The 20,720-nt window shown below is 28.9% G+C and overlaps 2 protein-coding genes across 2 annotated transcripts; both read right to left on the bottom strand.

Moving 5' to 3' along the window:
* Nucleotides 1-3,001: 3,001 nt before the first annotated feature.
* On the bottom strand, nt 3,002-5,982 carry LOC107947246 (zinc finger protein CONSTANS-LIKE 9). Its single transcript, XM_016881827.2, has 4 exons — nt 5,656-5,982; nt 4,129-4,614; nt 3,565-3,711; nt 3,002-3,426 (listed from the first exon to the last, which is right to left on the bottom strand). Exons 1-4 carry the CDS (start codon nt 5,758-5,760, stop codon nt 3,319-3,321), a joined length of 846 nt encoding a protein of 281 aa, XP_016737316.2. The 5' UTR covers nt 5,761-5,982; the 3' UTR covers nt 3,002-3,318.
* A 9,620-nt stretch (nt 5,983-15,602) lies between these two features.
* LOC107947245 (protein BOBBER 1) lies at nt 15,603-20,311 on the bottom strand. Its single transcript, XM_016881826.2, has 6 exons — nt 19,726-20,311; nt 17,906-18,078; nt 17,779-17,827; nt 17,269-17,435; nt 15,946-16,029; nt 15,603-15,816 (listed from the first exon to the last, which is right to left on the bottom strand). Exons 1-6 carry the CDS (start codon nt 20,087-20,089, stop codon nt 15,778-15,780), a joined length of 876 nt encoding a protein of 291 aa, XP_016737315.1. The 5' UTR covers nt 20,090-20,311; the 3' UTR covers nt 15,603-15,777.
* Between the last annotated feature and the right edge of the window lie 409 nt (nt 20,312-20,720).

The raw sequence follows: 20,720 nt of genomic DNA, 5'->3' as shown, positions 1-20,720 counted from the left end.
ATCAATAAAAATTAATAACTTTTGGATTTAAGGGGTCTTAGGTTTAGGATTTTAACATTTATTTATAATTAACTCTTATTTAATTATATTTAAATAAAGTTATTAATATTTATTTATAAGTTTTTTGCTATCTTTTATTTTATTTAATGATGAAGTGTCATTTTATTATTCATTGATAATGCACGGGGCTTATGCATCGACAATGTATCAAATATTCTCAATTTCTTTTAATTATCAAAGTATTCATTACAAGTATTCATGATTTGGGCCAAGCCGAGTTTAAAAATAATATTTATATACTTTATGTTTGCTTAGCTCAACCCGGCTTGAGATATATGTTCAAAATTTTGCTCAAACCCACCAATATTTATAAATGATTAACTCAAGTTCATTTTAAGTCTATCTATATTTTTTTTAAATAGAATATTTACATTATTTCTAATTTAATATTTAATAGTTTTATATATTTTTTCATTTGGTATTATATATTATTATAGATTTAGCTTTTATTCGTTGTGAGTTAAATATTATGTATAAATAACTTAATATATTACATTATAAACATAGAAAAAGGGTTAACCTGGGCCAAATTTGGTTCTTGAATGCTCGAGTTTGTGTTTGGCCTATATTTTAAATAAATCTTATTTTTTGTCCAATTAAAATTTCTAGATCTAATATTTGTTCTCCAACTCTCTAAAATTTTAGGAAAACCTTTGATTTTGGGTGAATAGCTTAACCTACGAACAAGTCTAGTATCTATCATATTTGTTTTTTCAATTTATGACCAAAGTATCTATAATATTTATTTTTTTCAAAGTTCATGATTATCTCGCTCTTTAATGATTCGAATCTAAATTTTCTTTTTAAAAGTATAACGTGAGGTTATTATATAAATATAATTTTTGAGCATGCTTGTTAGGCTGATTCCTTGTTATCCAGTCCTATAAGAACTGCAAGTGTATGAAAAAACGTTACCCCCTTTGGGCCTCATTACCATTAGATGGATTTTGAATTTTGATGGTAGAAATCTAAAGATACAAAAAGTTTCTTATATTTTATGTTTCTAAAAATGGGTAAATTAACTTTTAGTTCTCGAATTTGACAATTTTTAAAAAATTAATCCTTGAATTTTTTTTACACTAATTTTAGAATTTAACAATACACTTTGAGATTATGTCACGTCATCATCTAACAATAACAAAAATATTTTTTTTAATTTTTAAGTGATGACGTGACATAATCTCGTAATGTTATCTCATCATACCTGAATGAAATTTAAATCTAGAATTCAAATTGAGAAAAGCTACCAGATTTCAAGAATAGCGTGAACCAAAAAAAAATTACGATGAAAGTGAAAAAACCTTTCCAGTTCAAAGGCTAATATATTATTTTTATATTAATTAAGTGAACTTTATTTGCATTATTAAAAATCACATTTGTATTATAGCAACATATTTTTATTTAGATTTGTTTGGACATTATCAAGTAACTGGATAAAAATATAATTACCATAGTAATTACATTCTTTTGTAATTAAAATAAGTTGTAATTTTTCATGTCATGTTCTATAGTATAAATTAATTACACAATTACATAATTTTAAATTCTAAAAAATATTAATTATTGTAAAAAAAATAAACAATAATTGAAAGAAAAATTCTCTAAACAAATAACAAAACCTAAAATCAAATCATCATATATAATATATTATTCCAAGGAAATAAATACATAAACACCCTATACAAATTTATCTAATTACTCTAGCATTTTATATTTATTGGGTTATTCTTTCTCTAACATTAAACATATACTCATCCTCGGAATATTTAACCAAGCATGTAATTTATTAAATATTTGGCATGTAAAAATAGATTAAAAATTATTTCTAATTAATAAAATTTTCAAATTATTAAAATGATATTAATAAAATTACATATAATTATATGTTTTAAAAAATAAAATATTATTATTGTATAAAAACAATATCAACTTAAATTAATTGGAAAAGGCATACCGTAATAAATTTATATGTAATTAGTTGTAATTATCCGTATAGAGAATATATATACTTCACGTTAGACCTGATCATAGGTGGAAAAGTGGGAGGTTTTGGGTAAAAATATAAATTCAAAAAAAGAGTTTGGACAAAAAACCGAAACCCGTTTTCTAAATGGGTCGGGCCTCAGGTAAGCTTGACCTAAATTTGCAAAAAAGGACCTGTTGTTTTTTGCTGCTTTTTTGTTACTGTTTTGGTGTTGTTTCGCTATTATATTACTATTATTTGTTGTTATTGTTTGGATTTGTTTAACTCTTGCTTTATTGTTAAATTTGCTATTATTTTAGAGGTATTTGTTTTCTAAGTTGCACCTATCTCAGTGCTATTTAAGTATAAATAATTTTTTAATTTATTTTCAATTTGTTAGGAAATATTTATTTTAATATTTTTAGTGTATTTAATGTATTATATTTTTTAAATTTACTTTTATATAAAAATAATAATATAAAAATTTAATAAAGGCACGTTGGGTTTTAGCATTTTTATCTTGACTGAATTTGGACAAAATTTTAAACGCATTTCTAAGGCGGACTTAAAATTCTATTGAGTTCCAACCCAAACCCGACCCATGATCATAGAAATTAATTATGGCTAAATTCAATTATTTTTATACCGCAAAAAGCCGTCATTAAAACTTTTAGCTTACAAGCTTACAACACGTGTTTCAAAACTGTCACTATAACTTCCATGACATGTCACCGTCGTGCTGTATATAAAGCATGGAAACTAAGCCTACCTAACTCGAACCGTTTCCTCAAACTTACCATCAACTTGAATTATGATAGCCAAGTCACTGTGTACATTAATGATTAAACTAATGTAATAATTAAAAATTTTTTGACAAAAATCACTATAAATCTCTGGCACCAGATATTTCAAGGCCTTATCAACAAGAAAATGACATCCTTGATAGAGTAATATAATATACTTTTGTGTACCATCACATGAACTTCCAAATCTCTTTCACCGCTCATGATATAAATACTGCAGTCCAATAAGAAATATTTCGCAAAGCATGATTTTACAGTACATATATGAACAAAGTACAAGTTTTGTGCCATTTTATTTGAACAAAACACTATATACATCCATACAGTGGAGTTTCATTACAGTGAACAAGATTAAGACTTACGAGCTAGTTTATGGCTTATTCGGCACTACCCTACCCGTCTTAAGATTTCAGCGAAGTTGATACTGCTACCAGTTTTCTGTTACCTCGTTGGACTTACTAGCTTCGTTCGGGTTAAAGTTGGTGATTGTGTTTAATTTGTAGACCATAATTGCCTCTTGGAGTTGTCGGAAACTTCGGTCTTTGCAAACCTTCCGTGGATCCTCGGTTGACTATCGGCAAGTGCCTTCCTGCAAGCATACTGAACAGAGAAAATCGTGTCATTGAGCTTCTGTATGGAAGTGTGACAAAGGGCCGTATACATGTCAAAAGCTAAGCATAAGCAACAAGTTAACGCAATTGATATCGAGTGGAATGGGAACAACTTTTACAGTTTTACCTTGATTTTCCGACCAAAATTCCTCTTAGTCTTCTTGTTCCTGTATCTAGAAAGCTTTTCCCTTCGATCTTCAGAAGAACAGCTTCTGACAATTAACGGCCACTTGACGGAAGAATGGATGACGCTCACATCACCGTTGCCAAGTGTCTGTCATATAAACTCAGTATCAAGTGTCTGTCACTTTAGCAATTTCACTTATTAGTAGAATTTAATTGCAAAGCAGGATCCACATCACTTTGTGGTGAGATTCTGAAAAGGGATAAACAGTCTTGTGTTCATAGGAGGCCTCTACAAAACATTTACTCAAGTCTATGTAAAGGGGGAGAATGGTTAGTCGAATAGCGGGAGAATCAGAGACGGAAAGTACCTCCGTTGATTAGACAAGGTCCGGGTAATCAACGAAGAGGCTCTTAACATTCTCTAATCTGGTGCATCAGCTATATCAAAACAAGTCTAGAATTGGATTAAAATGAAATGATATACCACATAAATGCCTAAAAATGCTTCCACGTCAATCACAGAAGTAAAAATGTCAAAAAACAACGAAAAAATTTTAAGGCTGACCTTTATATCGCCTTCACTAAATGCTCTCCTCATTCCGTAAACAGAACCAAAATCCATTCCAGTGAAATCCAGAAAATTAGGCTCGACTGCAGCTCCTTGCATGCATTCCATTGAGCTTAAACAATCCGAGCTCGCGCATTCCTCAAATGATGCATCACGATTTTGGCTTTCATTCGTCTTCACAACGGGAGTATCAATATCCAGGACTGCAGCCGGTGCTGTTCCTATCGCTCCTCGTGCCATGAGATCCTTCTCACACTCATATAGAACCTCGAGAAGCTGCTCGTTTTGAAATGATTCGATATCTGCAGCCTTAAGTTCTTGTGAAGTAATGACATCTTCACCGCACGAGATTAACGAGATGGCTGCAGTCATGAAATCAAGGCCCACAATCGGTTCCTCGATGATGGGCTCTAAAGCTCTGAACAGATCACCTTCTCCTTCCAGGTTATATTCAGAAATCGTGGAGGTTTCAGCGAGGTCGTTCTACGTAAGCAATAATAGATAAAGGAAAGCTTAGAAACAATCACACCATTAACCGTTGAATATGATATTATAAAAAGAATCTAAATGCAAAAAGAAACACACTCGAAACTATATAGGGGGTCCTAACAGCTAGGTCCATCATGTGCCATTGACAAAATTGTTATACAACCTGCTATAACCGGTTACATGCGAGCATTGTATAAACACCCAAGTATGCGCTCGTTCATCACCAATCCTTATCTCTATTCTTACCATTACTCCATTGAAATCTATTTCTGGTTTTCGTTACCTTCATTCTCTATTCCTACCCTGTAGTTTACCCTTCGTCTTGCAGGTCACTCGAAGCCTCTAAATCTAAAGATACGACCCCTCCGGTTCGGTCTCCTTCAAAGAAGCCATTAACACAACTAAAATAAAACTCAATATGAACTTCTTATAGTATGATTCCCAAACTTTTACTAGTTTCACACCAAGAAGTTGAAGAAAATGGAAGAAATCTTCAAGAACACGGAACTGGTGACATTGAAAATCAATTTCCAATTATATTCTAAAAATTTCTTTGTTTGGTTTCTTTTTTTTGGTGGTCCTGCATGTACAGATTATTTTTAAACTCTTTTTTTCTTCCATTTTCAGACTTGTCTAGTTGCGGGGAAAGTGATTAAAGATAATAAATTAATTAGAATCCCCCTTTTTTATGTGAGAATCCAAAAAGCATAAACATGAAAGCTGAAGCTTTCCAAAATACTTCCTTTTCTTTTTCAAACAATTCATTTTTGTCCTTAGAAAGGAACATCAAACAAAAAAAGCTCCCTAAAAGTTTAAATTTTAATACGGGGAAATAGAAACCCAACATGAAAATCACTCAAAAACTTGAAATTTTAACTGGAGAACAACACTGAAGCAGAGATCAAAGAGGCTGATTCCGCAAATACAGGCAAATCATAAGCTAAAAACCCACTTTTAAACTAGAATAAATCAAACAAATGCAGATGACCCCAAGCAAATCAAAGAGAAAGATTGAGATTGAGATATTGAAAATACCATTGAAGCATTGGGTTTCTGGGTTTTGTAGTAATCTTCAAACTGCTGAAAATCTTGAGCAAAGTTCTGCATGTAAGGGATAAATAGCCCCGTCTCTGCATACATTTCTAACCCCACGAAAATCACACTCTCTTTCCTCTGATTCTTCAGAGATTTTGGTTTTGGCTTTGTTGTAGTAGGATTTTGGAAGATAGAATTTGCTTACTTATAATCATCATAGAGGGTACTATTAAATTATTGGTTAATATATTTGATAAATTGATAGTAAATATTGCCTCGTTAGGGAAGAAGTTAAAATGTGAGCTTAAAATTAAAAAAACTAACAATAATGCATTATTATTGACATCTAAAATTATATAGTAAACTAGATCATCTCATAGGTTAAAAAACAATTACTATAAAATATTAAAGAAATAATGTTAAATTTAATTTTTAATATTTATATCTCTTGTTAATTTAATTTTAATTTTTTAATTAAATTTAACCCTCAATTAAAAAAAAGTTATATTATACCATCATTCTTAAAAAAGAGTTGAATTATTATTTTTTAAATAATAATAATAAATTTTTAAACATGTGAACGCGCATAACATTTTAATGTTTTTCTTTTAATTTTATGAACTTTGTATATATTTTTTTGAATTTTTAAATTATTTGTTAGCATAGCATATAGGGATAAATCTCAAAATTATACATGAATTTTGATTTAATTATACACGTGAAACTCTAATTGTGGTTCAAATTTATACTTGAAACTTTAATTTTGATTTAATCATGCACAGTTAAATAAATACATCAATTTATTTTTATATTAAATTAATATAATTATTTATGTATGCAATATATAAACATAAAATGATGTTATATCAATAATCGTGTTAATAATTTACAAGAATTGGATCAAATAAAAAATTCATGTACAGAATTGCACAAAACCGAATTTTATGTATACAATTGCACTTTAAACCATACTTCATGTATAATTTTAGTATGTATCCCTAGCATATAAGATAAATAGTACTATATCAATGTGAAATACACATGGGTGGCACATTGATTATTGGCATGTATTTAAGAATTTAGTCCCTCTATTTTGTATATCTTCTTTTTGTATATTTTGAAGTTTATCTTCGTACTTTTATTTCTAAAAATTTAGTCCCTCTACTTTTCAAAATTAAAAATTTAGGAACACTGTTAAAATTATTTTATTAATTTTGTTTGTGTGTCATTTTGAAACAAACAAACAAAAACTCACTAGGTATCCATGTAAAAAAAATTAATGGTGCTAAAAAAGTCTTAAAAATCTACATCATCATTTTAATTAAAATAGAGTATTTAAATTGACTAATGACACTACAAAAATCGATATATCATATAAAAATGAAAATATTTATAAATTAAATCTCAAATCCGAGCGAAAATATAATCATCTAATTAAATTTTAACCATTCTTAGAATTTGTAAAAATAGAAAAATTGAAATTGACTCGTTATATCCCCATTTCAAGAGAAAGAGAGAGAGAAACAATGGATAGGTGTCCATTGTGGAAGAATATAATTAGTGCAGATTAAATATAAATAATTCAGACAAAATATTTATAGATATGGATTATTTGTTCGCTAATTTGGAAATTTACGTGAAAATAGTTAATTACTTAAATATAAAAAAAAACTCTAAACTCGTAGATTATAAAATACTTATCCTAAAGTTAGTGGCGAATCAGGGTCGACTCCATTTAAAATGGAAAAGTTATTATTTAAGTCTTTTAATAGTTTATAAAATTTTAAATTAACAATAATAAAATTATATTTTGATTTCAAAAAAATAATTTTAAAAACTATAAAAGTATAAGCTATTAAAATAATAAAACTATATTTTTACTATAATAAAAATTATAAAAGTTTCAAGCATCCAACTTCATAAATTTAATTAAAATTAACGTATAAATTTAAATTTAATCCAAGAAGCAAATTAAACTTGAGAAATGTGAAACGGAGATTTATAAGCACCTGGAAAGGATTGGTCTTGTCTGAAAATTACTGTTCTTTCTCATGTCTTTGGTGTCTGAAAAGATGGGAACACCAAGATTGTTTTAGGTATATTGGACCCCTCTTCCATAACCCAACTTTTATGAGTTTTAATCATGTTGAATAGTTCTTTATTAATTACTTTTAGTACACTAATAATCATTAATTACATATAAATTGTTGCTTTTTTTTGCTAACAATTGAACAAGAAAATATAATAATGTTATTTAATCGGATTAATTTATTAATTTTTATAAAGTAGGAGAATTAAATTGTGATAAATTGAAGTACAGGAATTGACTTCTTAATTTTTGTAAAATAAATGGATAACATCATAATCAACCCGGAATTTACTTATGAATTGTACATATCTATAATAATATATATATAAGTATGAGTTTGAAAAACTTTTTGAATTAAGAAGTATATATTTTATTTTCCATCGTATTATTAAATTTATATTTAAAAATAATGATAATGTTTAATTTAGAATTATTAATTGAATATTAAATGGTGATGATTAAATTTGTGAGGCACTTTTTGAAGAAAAATGAATATATTATACTTAAGAATATATGATAGAAAATAATTAAAAATGTTTAAAAATCTAACCAATACAAATGATTGCATGGTTTAAAATTAAATAAATATAACCGTTAAAATGTGTTATAATTTCTTGCACTCTTCGTAAATTTGAAATTTAATCGTTATACTTTTATTTTTTTAAGAATTTAGTCCCTCTATTTTTAAGATTTCAAAATTCAAATCCAACTATTAACACTGTTAAAATTATTTTGTTAAATTGGTTCGTGTGGCATTTTAAAAACTAAAAACTAAAGAGACAAAATTTTAAATTTATAAAAAGTACATACACCTATAACATATTTTAACCTAAATATAAAATATCTTAATTTAAAAAAAAACGGTAGAAACCAAAATAACATTTAAGTAAAACAAGCTTTTGTGACAATATATGTTTGGTATACATTGACTTAAAAAGGCAAAAATGGGGTGTCCCACCCCCAATTTTTCAGTTCTGTGTAGGGGCCTTTGTATATGAAAACTTGTTTTCATTGTTCAGTAAATAATAGATCCCATGTGCTCGAAAAATCACTTCTTATCTTCTTCTTTTTACCAGTTGTACCAAAATTTCCGGTATTTGATACTTACATCTTGCTCTCATTAAATTCGAAATTATATTGAAAGTCGCACTCTTTTTTAGCTACTTAATTATAAAAATATTATAAAATGATTACTTAATTATTCGATTTTTTAGGTAAAACGATCACAAAGGAAAGCAAATGTACAAAAAAGACTAAATTACACAATATGATAGCGTTGGTTGTTAATTTTTTAGAATCAAGACTAAATTGACGCAATGTATAAATGATTGATGGTTAAATTTGCTATTATGCCAATTTTAAAAATTGATATATCATTTTTTTAGTAAACCATTTAACATCAAGTGACCAAAAAAACAAAATCGAATTATAACTTTTTTATAATTAAGTGACACAAAAACAATAATTAATTTGAATGATTATTAATATAATTTTCCCTTTAGAAAAACAAAACACTCTTCTTATACTATTTTTTTCATTTACAAGACTCGAATCTAATTAGTTAAGAAGTATTGAATTTTTATCGTACGACATAACATGTGTGGATATCCCTTATGATTATTTCAAAACTTTGGAATGTAGCTTTAAAATTTAATGTTTCTCTTTTCCTAAAGTAAAATAGTGTTGGAAACCAATAAAGATAAACGCCAACAACACTTTTGAATCCTTTATAGTGACTCAACATTTTAAAAACTCGACACCTCAATTTTAATGCCGTACCTTAAAAATTCTGATTTTTCTCCCCTTTTTTTTTTCTTTCTTGAATGTAAGTTTATGCAAGTTGAAATTGATAACTTCAAAATATTGCTGATTTGGTCGATTGAGTCTTAACTTAATTGGTATAGGTATTATTGTCAATGCAGGAGAATATTGGTTCGAATGCGCTAAAGCATATTGTCCTTCTATTTATTTATGAGTTGAGGAGGGACTATAAATAATTTTAGGCACTATATAAAAAAAATCGATATATAATAAAAACTTATAATAGGACTGTTAAAAAAATTTTACTTATTTTTATGCAATAGATTAAAAGATTAAATTTTCACTGTAAGGATTGTTGGTTGAGGTGATGTATTTGATTCGAAATTTAATTTTAAATTAAAAAAATTGATCTGTTTGATATTTAGATTTTAGTTTTTTTTTTTAATTATGGTTTATTAAAATATCAAATCAATTTTGGTTCCAAAACACGTGTCATGAAATAGTTATTCTTGGCATAAGATATGAGGTAAATTTCAAAATTATAAGTGAAATTTTCTCTAATGTCTAATTTTACACATAAAAATTGGATTTGATTCAGTTCTCACGAATTATTAATATAATTATCAATATAACATTATTTTGTGTTTATATATTGTATACAAAAATAATTATATTTGTTAAATATAAAAATAATTTGATGTATTTATTTCTTTACATGTGTATAATTGAACTAAAATGAAAGTTTCATGTATACATTTTGAACCACAATCAAAGTTTCATGTATATATAATTGCACCGAATCAAAGTTCATGTATCAATTTACACATTAAATCAAAGTTCATATATAATTTTGAGATTCGTCCCCATAACACACTATCATTCGGGAACAATTTATTGCTTAAAAAACAATTTATTTTAGGGTTGGATTCCACCATCAATTAAATTTTAATTGATTTTCAAACAATTTATTTTCTTAATCCCTCCCCGATCATTAAATAAGAGGACAAAACATGTTTAAGCACGCTCAAACTAGAAGCCAACACAAAAATGTAGGCCCATAATGGGCCTACATTTTTGCCCAAGCCCAACTTAGATAAAAAAAAGCTAAACTTGAGCCTGATCCACCCGCATTAAAATTTTATATTATTTTTTATATAAAATTAAATTTGAAAAATATAATACATCAAATACACTAAAAAATAAAATAAATATTTTCCAACAAATTGAAAATCCATTAAAAAAAGTCTATAATTAAATAATACTAAGATAGTTGCAACTTAGCAAGTAAATACCTCTAAATAGTAGCAAAATTAATAATAAAATAAGAGCTATACAATACTCGAACAATAACAACGAAATAGTATCAATATACCAGAAAAATGACAGCAAAACAATAGTGAATTTTTTTATAGATAAATTCAAACTGGGCCAAAAAACTTACCCGGAGCTCAACCTGTTTGAAAAATAGGCATTGTTTTTTTGTCTATGCCCATTTCTAGAGCCTATATTTTTGTGCAAACCCTCCCACTTTTTGGGCGGGCATTCGAACTTAAACGGGTGGCTCTGTCCATGATTAGGTCTAGCTCAAACTCACATCCTCTTGCATTCGCAAAAATATTGATGTCAATCAAGCTAAAACTCAATTAGCGACATGGATCATATTTACAATATGTGGATCAAATTGTAAATATGTACGTACCACCAACTACATGATTAGTTTGATCTAACGTGTTAAAAAACTAACACTTGTAAATTTATTAAAAATGTTTTTTTAACACGTTTACTAAGTTGTCTATACAATAGGTACACACGCGTTTACAAATTGATTAATGTATTTTTCATACACTCCAAGATAGATTTAAAGTGACATTTAACCCTAAATTAACAATTAGATTGGTAGAATAACTTAGTTGCCATAATACCAACATCTCAGTGATTTAATTAGAACATTTTGAAGTTTGCTCACTAATTTGAAATTCGGATGGTAATTTAAGAATGTTTAGTGAAATCTTTTATTTTATGTTTCAAATATGCGAAAGATATGCTGTGATTTTTTTTATACAATGCTTAAAAGTACTTGTAGTCATTATCTAACTCTTAAATAAGAAGATAAATACGCTTTAGTGCGCTTGACTCCACGTCTTCCTACAATGACAACAATATCGATGTCAATCAATTTAAAACTCAACCGACAGATATAATGTGATATTCCCGCCACCTTATATAATTAGACATCCAATTGAATTTACATTTGTTCTATTGCCAACTTATTATTCCCACCTACGTTACCAATTTGTAAACACTAATTTTAACATTCTAAATCCTCACCTTGGATTGAAATAGTCTTTTATTGCCTGAACTTTTATGATAAAAATGATAAAATAACAAATTTAACCCTTAACATTTACCTTTTTTATCATATTGACCTTAATTATTTTTTTTATTACTTTAGGCCTCAACCTTTGGTAATTTATCTTTCTTTAGATGAAAAAGTTACCTGAACCATTAAAATTTTAATGGCATTGGCATCAGCGGTGGAGCTTGAAATTTTTTTTTGGGCAAAATTAAATTGTATGTTTTTACAATAGTAAAAATAAAATTTCATCATTTTAATAGCTTATATCTTTATAAATTTTAAAGGGTTAAATCAAATTTTTATTATTTTCATGGGCAAAAATATAATTTTACCATTAATAATTTAAAATTTTATATATTATAAATGGCCAAAAATAAAAATTTACCATTTTAAAGTGGTGATGATCCCACGGATTTCCACTACGCTCTGCTACTGATTGGCATTACAACCTATGTATATATTTTAATAATTTTATAATTTTTTATAATTTTTTATGATGTGGGTCACATGAGATATCACATCATTGTTACTCTCTAATTAACTTTTTTTCATCTAAAATAATAATAAAATTTAAAGGTTGAATATCAAAATAATGTAGAATATTAGAACCTAAATGATAAAAAAAACTAAACGTTAAAACACTAAATTTAATGTAGAAAAAATATCCCCCAAAGCTTTGTTTGGTTGGTGGTACATAATTTATATAGTTATTGTTTTCTAAATTAAATTTGTTAAATGTCATGGTCCAACCCTCATCGTACCACAGAATAATGCTCCTGGCAGAAGAAAAAAGGTAAAGTATGAGAATAGTCATTTAATTATGCATTTTATTTTATTCCAGCCACTTAAGTATTAATTATTTCGATTTAGCTCTTCAATTTTTTAAATTAAATAGTTTATTCACTTTCTCGTTAGTTACTATTTGTTAATTTTTTCAGATTTAAAATAAAATTAATAGAATGCGTAAATGATAGAGGGCTATGTTTATTATTAGGCCAATAAAAAAGTTCACATAAATTTCTCGTCTCTATACTAACAACAACTAAAGGGAGAATAACTACAAATTTTAATTTCAAAAATTAAATGATTAAATCGAAAAAATTAATAATTAAATGACTAAAATAAAACAAAATCTATTGTTGAATAACTGTTATTGTACTTTACCCAGAAAACAAGGTTCATCATATTGTTGAATAACTGTGGCTTGTGAAAGCCATTTGGAATTTTCTTTCAAGATTGATAAAATGTCAATTTCCTTAAATGCCACCTGTCAAAGTTTGAGTGTAACACGTGTACTGATAAATCCTTTGAATGTTTGCCAATTTGTAAGTACGATTATAAAATATTAATTAAAAATGTTTTTATCCTTCAAAAAACATTTAATTATTGTTCTAAATTCTTTTAAAATAATATTATGAAATATTAATTAAAATTAGGACTTTCCTTTTTAATTTCTTTTATAATTTTCAATTTTTAATAATTTCACAAATATAGATAATTAAATTGCATGTCTAATATTGCAAACGTTTTTAGAATAAATTTGTTAATTCAAATGTTTTTATAATTAACAGAAAAAAAAGTAGGAATAAATATTGATAATAAATTTTGTAACATAAATATTAATAATCGTAAAAGACAACCCATAATTTGTAATAAACTATTGATAAAATAAAATCATATAATGAATTATAAGATACAATAAAAAAATAGGCTTGAAAAATCGATTTTGACAAAAACTAGAGTCTGTCTTTTAAACGGGTCGAATCTCAAGTAAAATTTTTTCGACTTGGGCTTGGCTTGACTTGAACCAGCCTAAACTTTATTTTTTGCTCTAATTCCGTTGTTGTTTTGTTGTCATTTCGCTATTATATTGTTATTATTTTGTTGTTATTATTTGGATATTGTATAAATATTGTTTTTATTGATGCAACTATTTTAGAGGCATTTGCTTGCTAAATTGGAATTATTTTAATGTTATTTTAATATAATGACTTTTTTAAATTTATTTTCAATTTATTAGAAAACATTTATTTTAATATTTTTAGTGTATTTTATATATAATATTTTTAAATTTATTTTTATATAAAAAATAAACTAAAAAATTTAATACGGATGGACCAAGTCAAGCTCAAATTTAACATTTTTTTATTCAAATCGAGTTTTAAAGTCTATTTTTTGAGTCAAACTCGAACCTAAAAAATAGACCTAAAAAATTTACATTGACCTGACCTAAACCCAACTTATGATCAGGTCTAGAAGCAACTCAACGCTAACAAATTTCATTAAGTTATCATATCATCGATTAATCTCTGAATCATCATGTTGGTGTCCATTTATGCTTTTCTCTTTTCTGTTCTTTTCTTTCTCTAACTTCCTTTTGGTTTGCTTCTTTTTTTATACCATGACGTTTTTCTTTATGTATTCATTGATTTGGAGCACGAAAACTTGGCTTTGTTTGAAGCACATTTGAGATCACTCTAAAATTATGGATCTTATTATTTTCTTCTTAAAATTTGCATAAATATTCACTCATATGTCCATACGGAAAAATGAATTTTTTAATTTGTTTTGAAATGGAGCCTTTTTATACAAAGCTTTGTGATAGTTACGATAAGCTCTTAAGCTCGCACCTCCTTTATATCCCCTAAAATTTTATTTTTCTAGTGATATTTTTAGATTTTCACCTCTTCTTTCTTCATAGATCTATCATATCCTTTCTTTTGATTTGATTTGATTGCCAGACAATCGGATTGTGATGGCGTGTATCGTTTATTTTTGGAGTCATATTTGAACGAATAAAATAATACTAAAGTTAAGATTAAATTGGTTTTAATGTATAAACTACGTTGAGCTGAGATTTAAGTTAAAAAGAAAACCTATGTTACTCTACTTTACTAATAATTTTTTTAAATTAATATAATACCAATATCATATCAATTAATAAAATTACATGCTTAATAAATACTTTACATTAATAAATTCAAAGACTAATTATTCAGAAAAAGAATCCAATAAGTAATGGAAATGAGGGATCAATTATTGGAAATGTTTGGGAATGGAGCAAGTAGTGCAGGGTGAAAGGCAGATTAATGATAATAACATAGAAAAATGGCTGAAGCTGAAAGAAAACCTTTGGAATGTGACAAGTTGGCGGTAAGTGGCTGAGACCATAGAGTGACGCCAACATTTTACGACAGAAAAGAAAAATAGGGCAATATGAAGATGACTGGCATTGCTTTTTAGCGGGGGCGTGTTGTTCTATGGTTTGCAATTAAGCTTTTTTTTTTTTGAGAACTGTTGGGCTTCCTTTGCAAAAAAAACCCACCAAGGGAGACAAGACAAAAAATGTTCTAGTAAAGGGCTTCACTGTAAACCATCAAGTCACAGTCAACATCTCAGTGCTGGATTTTCTTATAATTTAAGGTTTTAACCTATACCTTGTTAGGACACAGTAAAAGTTGATTGATTGTGATGCAGGGGAAAAAAAGGTCCAATTAGGCCAAAACCATCATTAATTTAATTTAAATAAGCGGTTAAGGTGAATTCCACATTTGTTTCATTGTTTTTTCCTAGGCTGTTCATCATGTACAAACAAAAAATCCCATTAAATAATTAAATTTCTCTTTAGAACAGCAGAAAATTCAAAAGCATTAAGCCACCAATAGTTTATTTAGTGAGAGACAATGCAATCAGTGTTACCTTCAGTTGTTAATGCACTGAGGGGAGGTAATATTTGAAGAATTGAAGAAGATAAAAGCTTAAATTAATATACAATAGTCTTACAAATGTTGATATTGCAAATATATTCCTTACCAACTCAAAACCATTCCTTAAACATGTTCATAGGAAAAATGCAGGAAGACTTGTACAATCCGTGAAAGTAGAAAGATATGGGGTTTGTATGGTTCACTGCCATTTACATCAGCTTTGCTTTTGAAAAATCCATCTCAGGATGCTGCAACAAACCAGTAAAAAGAATTGACAAAATTCACCAGCTGAAACTGCAACAGAGATCGGGAAATGATAGACAAGGGGGGGAAGGCAATATGTATGCACGCATGCAGTTAAGTCAGTGAATAGTTACCTCAGACATGAATTTCTTTAGGATTTCTTGTTTCTGAAGTTCATCACTGGTTGGAAGGCCCATGGCCTTCTGTCTTTGGTCAAACTGCATGGGAGAACAAGTACCCCAATTATGATAAATGCATAAACCTAGTAGTGCCAATAGAGATAAATATCAAAATGATGCAATTCTACACATGAAAATTCAAGGGTAAACTACACCCATGGTCACTTTTGTTTATCTTAGGTTACGTTTTGATCACTTATATTTGAAATGTTACGTTTTAGTCATTTACATTATCATGTTGTAACATTTTAGTCATTGAGCCATTAATCGTCGTTAATGGTGAAACGGTAAGCTGATGTGACACGTTAAATCATCATTTCAAACAAAATTTTAGGTTAAATTATACAATTGATTCCCATATTTTTTTTGTTTTAAGTAATTTAATTTTTTTTTATTTTATGTTCTTTAAACTTTTCTCTTTTTTTTTCATTCTCTTTTGTTTCTCCTTCTGTTTTCATATATTTCCCATTTCTTTTAACATATTAGGAAGTCAAATTGACAGTGGAAAAAGAAGTAGGAAGTCGACTATCATCATTTGCCTATAACCAAAACTCATAAACTCATACCATGCTTCTTTCTTCACTACCAATTCGACTTCCTGGTATGTTAAAAGAAATAAAAAGGTAGGAAAACAGAGGGAGAAGCAGAAGAAAATGGAAAATAAAGAATAAAAGTTAAAAGAACATAAAAGAATTAAATTGCTCAAAATGAAAAATTATGGGGACCAATTGTATAATTTAACCTAAAGTTTTTGTTTGAAATGATAATTTAACGTGCCACGTCAGCTTACCATTACACCATTAACGACAATTAACAGCTCAGTGATTAAAATGTTACAACACAATAACGTAAGTGACTAAAACGTAACATTTCAAACATAAGTGACTGAAATGTAACCTAAGGTAAACAAAAGTGACCATAGGTGCAGTTTACCCAAAATTCAATTGTGATTTAAATATATATACAAACTTTGATTTTAATTCAATTTATTTTTATATTGGATAAGTATTATTATTTATGTATGCAATTTGTAGACATATAATAATAACAATGTTATATCATTAATGTTGTTAATGGTTTGTCAAAATTGAATTAAATCAACACTTCAAGTATAAAATTGCACAGAATTAAAGTTTACTTATAACATAGCACGGTGGACTAAAATTAATATATGGTTTTGAACTTCACCCCGTACTAAAAATAAGACTAGAAAAAGAGATATTGTGGCAGATAGAAACTAGCTAGAAGCAAAAATATAATAAGGTTAGAACTGCTTACCATCATCTTCTCTACAGTTTGTCGTGTTTCTGGATCCAAGTCAGATAGTTTGCTGTTCTCTGGTTCAACTTTCTGAGTGTCAATTTCAGGGTCTCCTTTTACCAATGATTTCCACCACTCCATTTGGTTGTGCTTAGTCAAAAGGATTGAGATTGATCGGTTATCCTCTACAAAAGCATGGGGAGATTTTAGATTACCAACAAAAGCATATGTTTTAGCATCAAACGAAGTTAATTTCCATAAAATTGATAGACTCAAATGGAAATCGGAGATCACAATCACAGCAAATTGTCCAAAGAACTAGAACAATCTTATCAATTATAGTCATCCATATTCTAAAATAACTAGATCATGCATAAATAATTGATCAACAATGCAGAGATACTACAAGAGTCCAAGAAACAAAGGAAACACCAGGTGAAATTTACATCTAAAAAGACTGAAATGCAATATCAAATTCAACTAGGAACAAATATCAGTATTTGTGTCATTACATTTGAGTTAACATACCGATGCTCCAGTAACAATCATCAGGTTTGACAGCTTGGAAAAGCTCCCCCTAAAAATATAAAGAAATATAAGTTACTCCAATGTAAACCAACTGGGAATTGTTTGAACATCATATGAATTAACTTACATCAATAATAGGAGGCTGGCCCTTGAGTCCCACTTTTAGATGGTTTTTCTTTATCTCACACGCAACCAACTTTGATCTTGTTCCACTTGGAACTGGAACGTTAACAGTAACCTCATGCAAGGACTGTGTCCAAGAGTAATTCTCCAGATCAAGACCATTGCCCTTGTTTGGAACTATCCAAGCATTTAGAAAGATGAATTAAAGTTAGTAGTCTAACTACTCTTTGAGTTTCACGATCAAATGCATCTAGCAGTATCAAATTAAAAAATCTGCCATGCAATACTTAATCACGTGTTAACCCCAACAGGCATTATGACACAACTACAAAACCCCCATCCCCACTAACCAATGAAAAAGAACAAATGCACATAACAATGAGTAGCTTTTTAGCCAGCATTCCAACACAATACATATCCTTTCCTAGTCAACTGATATAAAATTAAGGGTTAACAACACTAGTCGTCACCCAACTATGTAAATTTCGTTTTTGGTCATCCAACAATGAAAAGTTACAAAATGGTCACCCAACTATTCAATTTTGTCTTTCTTGGTCACCATCGAGCTAACATAAAAATGAAAACACCTAAAAATCCAAGATAGTTGGGTTACCAAAAAAGACAATTGAATACTCGAGTGACCATTTTGTAACTTTTCATAGTTAGAGAACCAGAAAAAGAAATTTACTAATAGTTGAGTGACTACTAATGTAGTTTACCCTAAAATTAATATACACAATAACGTACAATCAAATAATACCATTACACTTGCCATTAGCCCCAATTCGGAGAATGCACATGTAAATGGCCCAAAACATCTACCAAATGCAATCAACATGTGAAGTAGCTATAGAATAATCTAAAACAACCAAAATCAGAAGAATTTAACACTAGTTCAGTGTGCCATTCAACCAAGTACAACACCTGATCTTCAACCCATTCAATTTCAAAACATTGCCTTTTAACTGAAATCTTTTACTACCACATTTCCGAAAGTTTTCAAAAAGTTTCAAGATGATCCCATGCTCAGGGACAAGTAAACCAAGCCCTGCTTTACAACAAAATAGCATTGAGCTTACTCAACCCAAGCTATCAGCATTAGGGGTGTACATGAGACACTGGTTAACCCTAAGCTTAATCATCGAGCCAAGCTTGAGTACAAAAAATTGGTAAACAAGCTTAACCAAGCTCAAACTCAAGTCGCATTATATCTCAAGCTGAAATCAAGCTTAAAATAGATATTCAATTGAGCTCAAGCCGAGTATATAACTCTGAATTTTGAGTTGAGCTCAAGCTTGGCAATATTCAGGCTCGGCTCGATTACACCCCTAACCAGCATACACCATAATCCAAAACATGTGTCAACAAAAGAAATCCACCTAATACATATTTCCATTTATTCCCTAAAAAACAAACAGCTAAAAAACCCCTCCCAGCAAGGACAACAAATTAACTTCATTTATCAGCATTACATAATAATCATCATTAGGAACATGATGAAGCTAAGTATAAAGCTCAAGCTGACTATTTAGCTCAATTGTAGAAACTTAATCAAGCATACTTACTAGTACTATACACAAAAGCTTCTGATTCAGAACAGAAGTATGTTGCCTATTTTTCACTCTACGGTTCACAAACACAAGCAACCTATGCTAAAAACACAATTTAAATCCCTAAACAAATAGATCTTCCTTAGCATTTGCCATAATCTAAAGCAAACCCCAATTTTCCTTTTCCCCGAATTTCATCATCAATTAACCTTGCATGCAAATAAAAAAAATACAAACGATAATAATAACAGAAAAAAATGGAATATATATATACCTCTCGAACAAGAGCTAGTCTCTTCCTTTTTATTGACCTCCATTGCTTCCTTCTTAACTTCTTTCTTTATGTCCTTCTCTTCCTTCACTTTCCTATTCTTGGTCTCCACCTTCCGAGCCACCTCTTCAGCCTTCTTCTTGCTCTTCTCCTTGGCCGCTCTCACGATGGCCGCGATCTCCTTATCGGCGTTCTCTTTCACTAGAAAATCACTCTCTTTCCCAATGAAATCGAAAACTTTCTCCAAAAACAAAACAGGGTTCGACGGATCCAAAGTGGCGCTAAACAGCAGCGGTTTAGAAGCCGGCGACGAAGAAGGCGAGGGCTTTTTAGCCTCGTCTTCTTGGAACTCGGAGATTATTGCCATTCAATAACAAAAAAGAAAAAACCTTACTCTGGCTCAGGCAAAAGTGCGGCGTAGAGTTGAATCGTTGGTCGGGTCTTGAAGTTTCGTCAGGGTTTAATTACTTTATACGGAAAGGGCGGGGTAGATGTTCCAGAATCCAGGAGTATTCGAGCGAGACTTCCAGAATCTTTCTTCCAGAATCTTTCTTTTCAAGTTTCTTAATCGTGACATTTGCTAGATCGTCCTTCTTTTTTATCTTTATTTACTAAAACGTCCTTTATTGTTTATAGATAACAAAAATATAATTTTATATATTTAAATAAAATATTTTTATTATTTTTAAACATATAAATGATCAATTGTAGATAAATATATATATATATAAATCACCCATCAAACATCTCTAGGTTATAGTGTTTTCTTTTATTTCTTAAGGTGAATATTTGTTGTTCAGATTTTAGATGAGATGTATATCACTGCATTCACAACAAATAAGTTGTGGAAAACTTCAAAAGATTATGAATTTTAATAAAAGAAAATTAAGTGTCTATGTCTTGTACTGATTTGTGGTCTTAGTAGTTAGTATGCCTATGTCTTGTACAAGTGTTGGTGGAAGCATCATAACAATAGGTGTTTTTGAGGAACAATAGTA

Source organism: Gossypium hirsutum, chromosome D12, assembly GCF_007990345.1.
Source record: "Gossypium hirsutum isolate 1008001.06 chromosome D12, Gossypium_hirsutum_v2.1, whole genome shotgun sequence".
Lineage (NCBI taxonomy): Eukaryota > Viridiplantae > Streptophyta > Magnoliopsida > Malvales > Malvaceae > Gossypium > Gossypium hirsutum.
This window is presented reverse-complemented; position numbering and strand designations above follow the sequence as displayed.

What these genes read in the sequence shown, in the direction of transcription:
- LOC107947246 (XM_016881827.2), bottom strand. Translation starts at nt 5,760, where the DNA reads ATGTATGCAGAGACGGGGCTATTTATCCCTTACATGCAGAACTTTGCT. An exon ending in TTAGTGAAGGCGATATAAAG is followed by an intron (nt 3,712 to 4,128) that starts GTCAGCCTTAAA and finishes TTTATATGACAG; the next exon opens with ACACTTGGCAACGGTGATGT. An exon ending in ATTTTGGTCGGAAAATCAAG is followed by an intron (nt 3,427 to 3,564) that starts GTAAAACTGTAA and finishes TTCTCTGTTCAG; the next exon opens with TATGCTTGCAGGAAGGCACT.
- LOC107947245 (XM_016881826.2), bottom strand. Translation starts at nt 20,089, where the DNA reads ATGGCAATAATCTCCGAGTTCCAAGAAGACGAGGCTAAAAAGCCCTCG. An exon ending in TGATTGTTACTGGAGCATCG is followed by an intron (nt 17,436 to 17,778) that starts GTATGTTAACTC and finishes ATGCTTTTGTAG; the next exon opens with AGGATAACCGATCAATCTCA. An exon ending in TAAAGAAATTCATGTCTGAG is followed by an intron (nt 15,817 to 15,945) that starts GTAACTATTCAC and finishes GGTTTGTTGCAG; the next exon opens with CATCCTGAGATGGATTTTTC.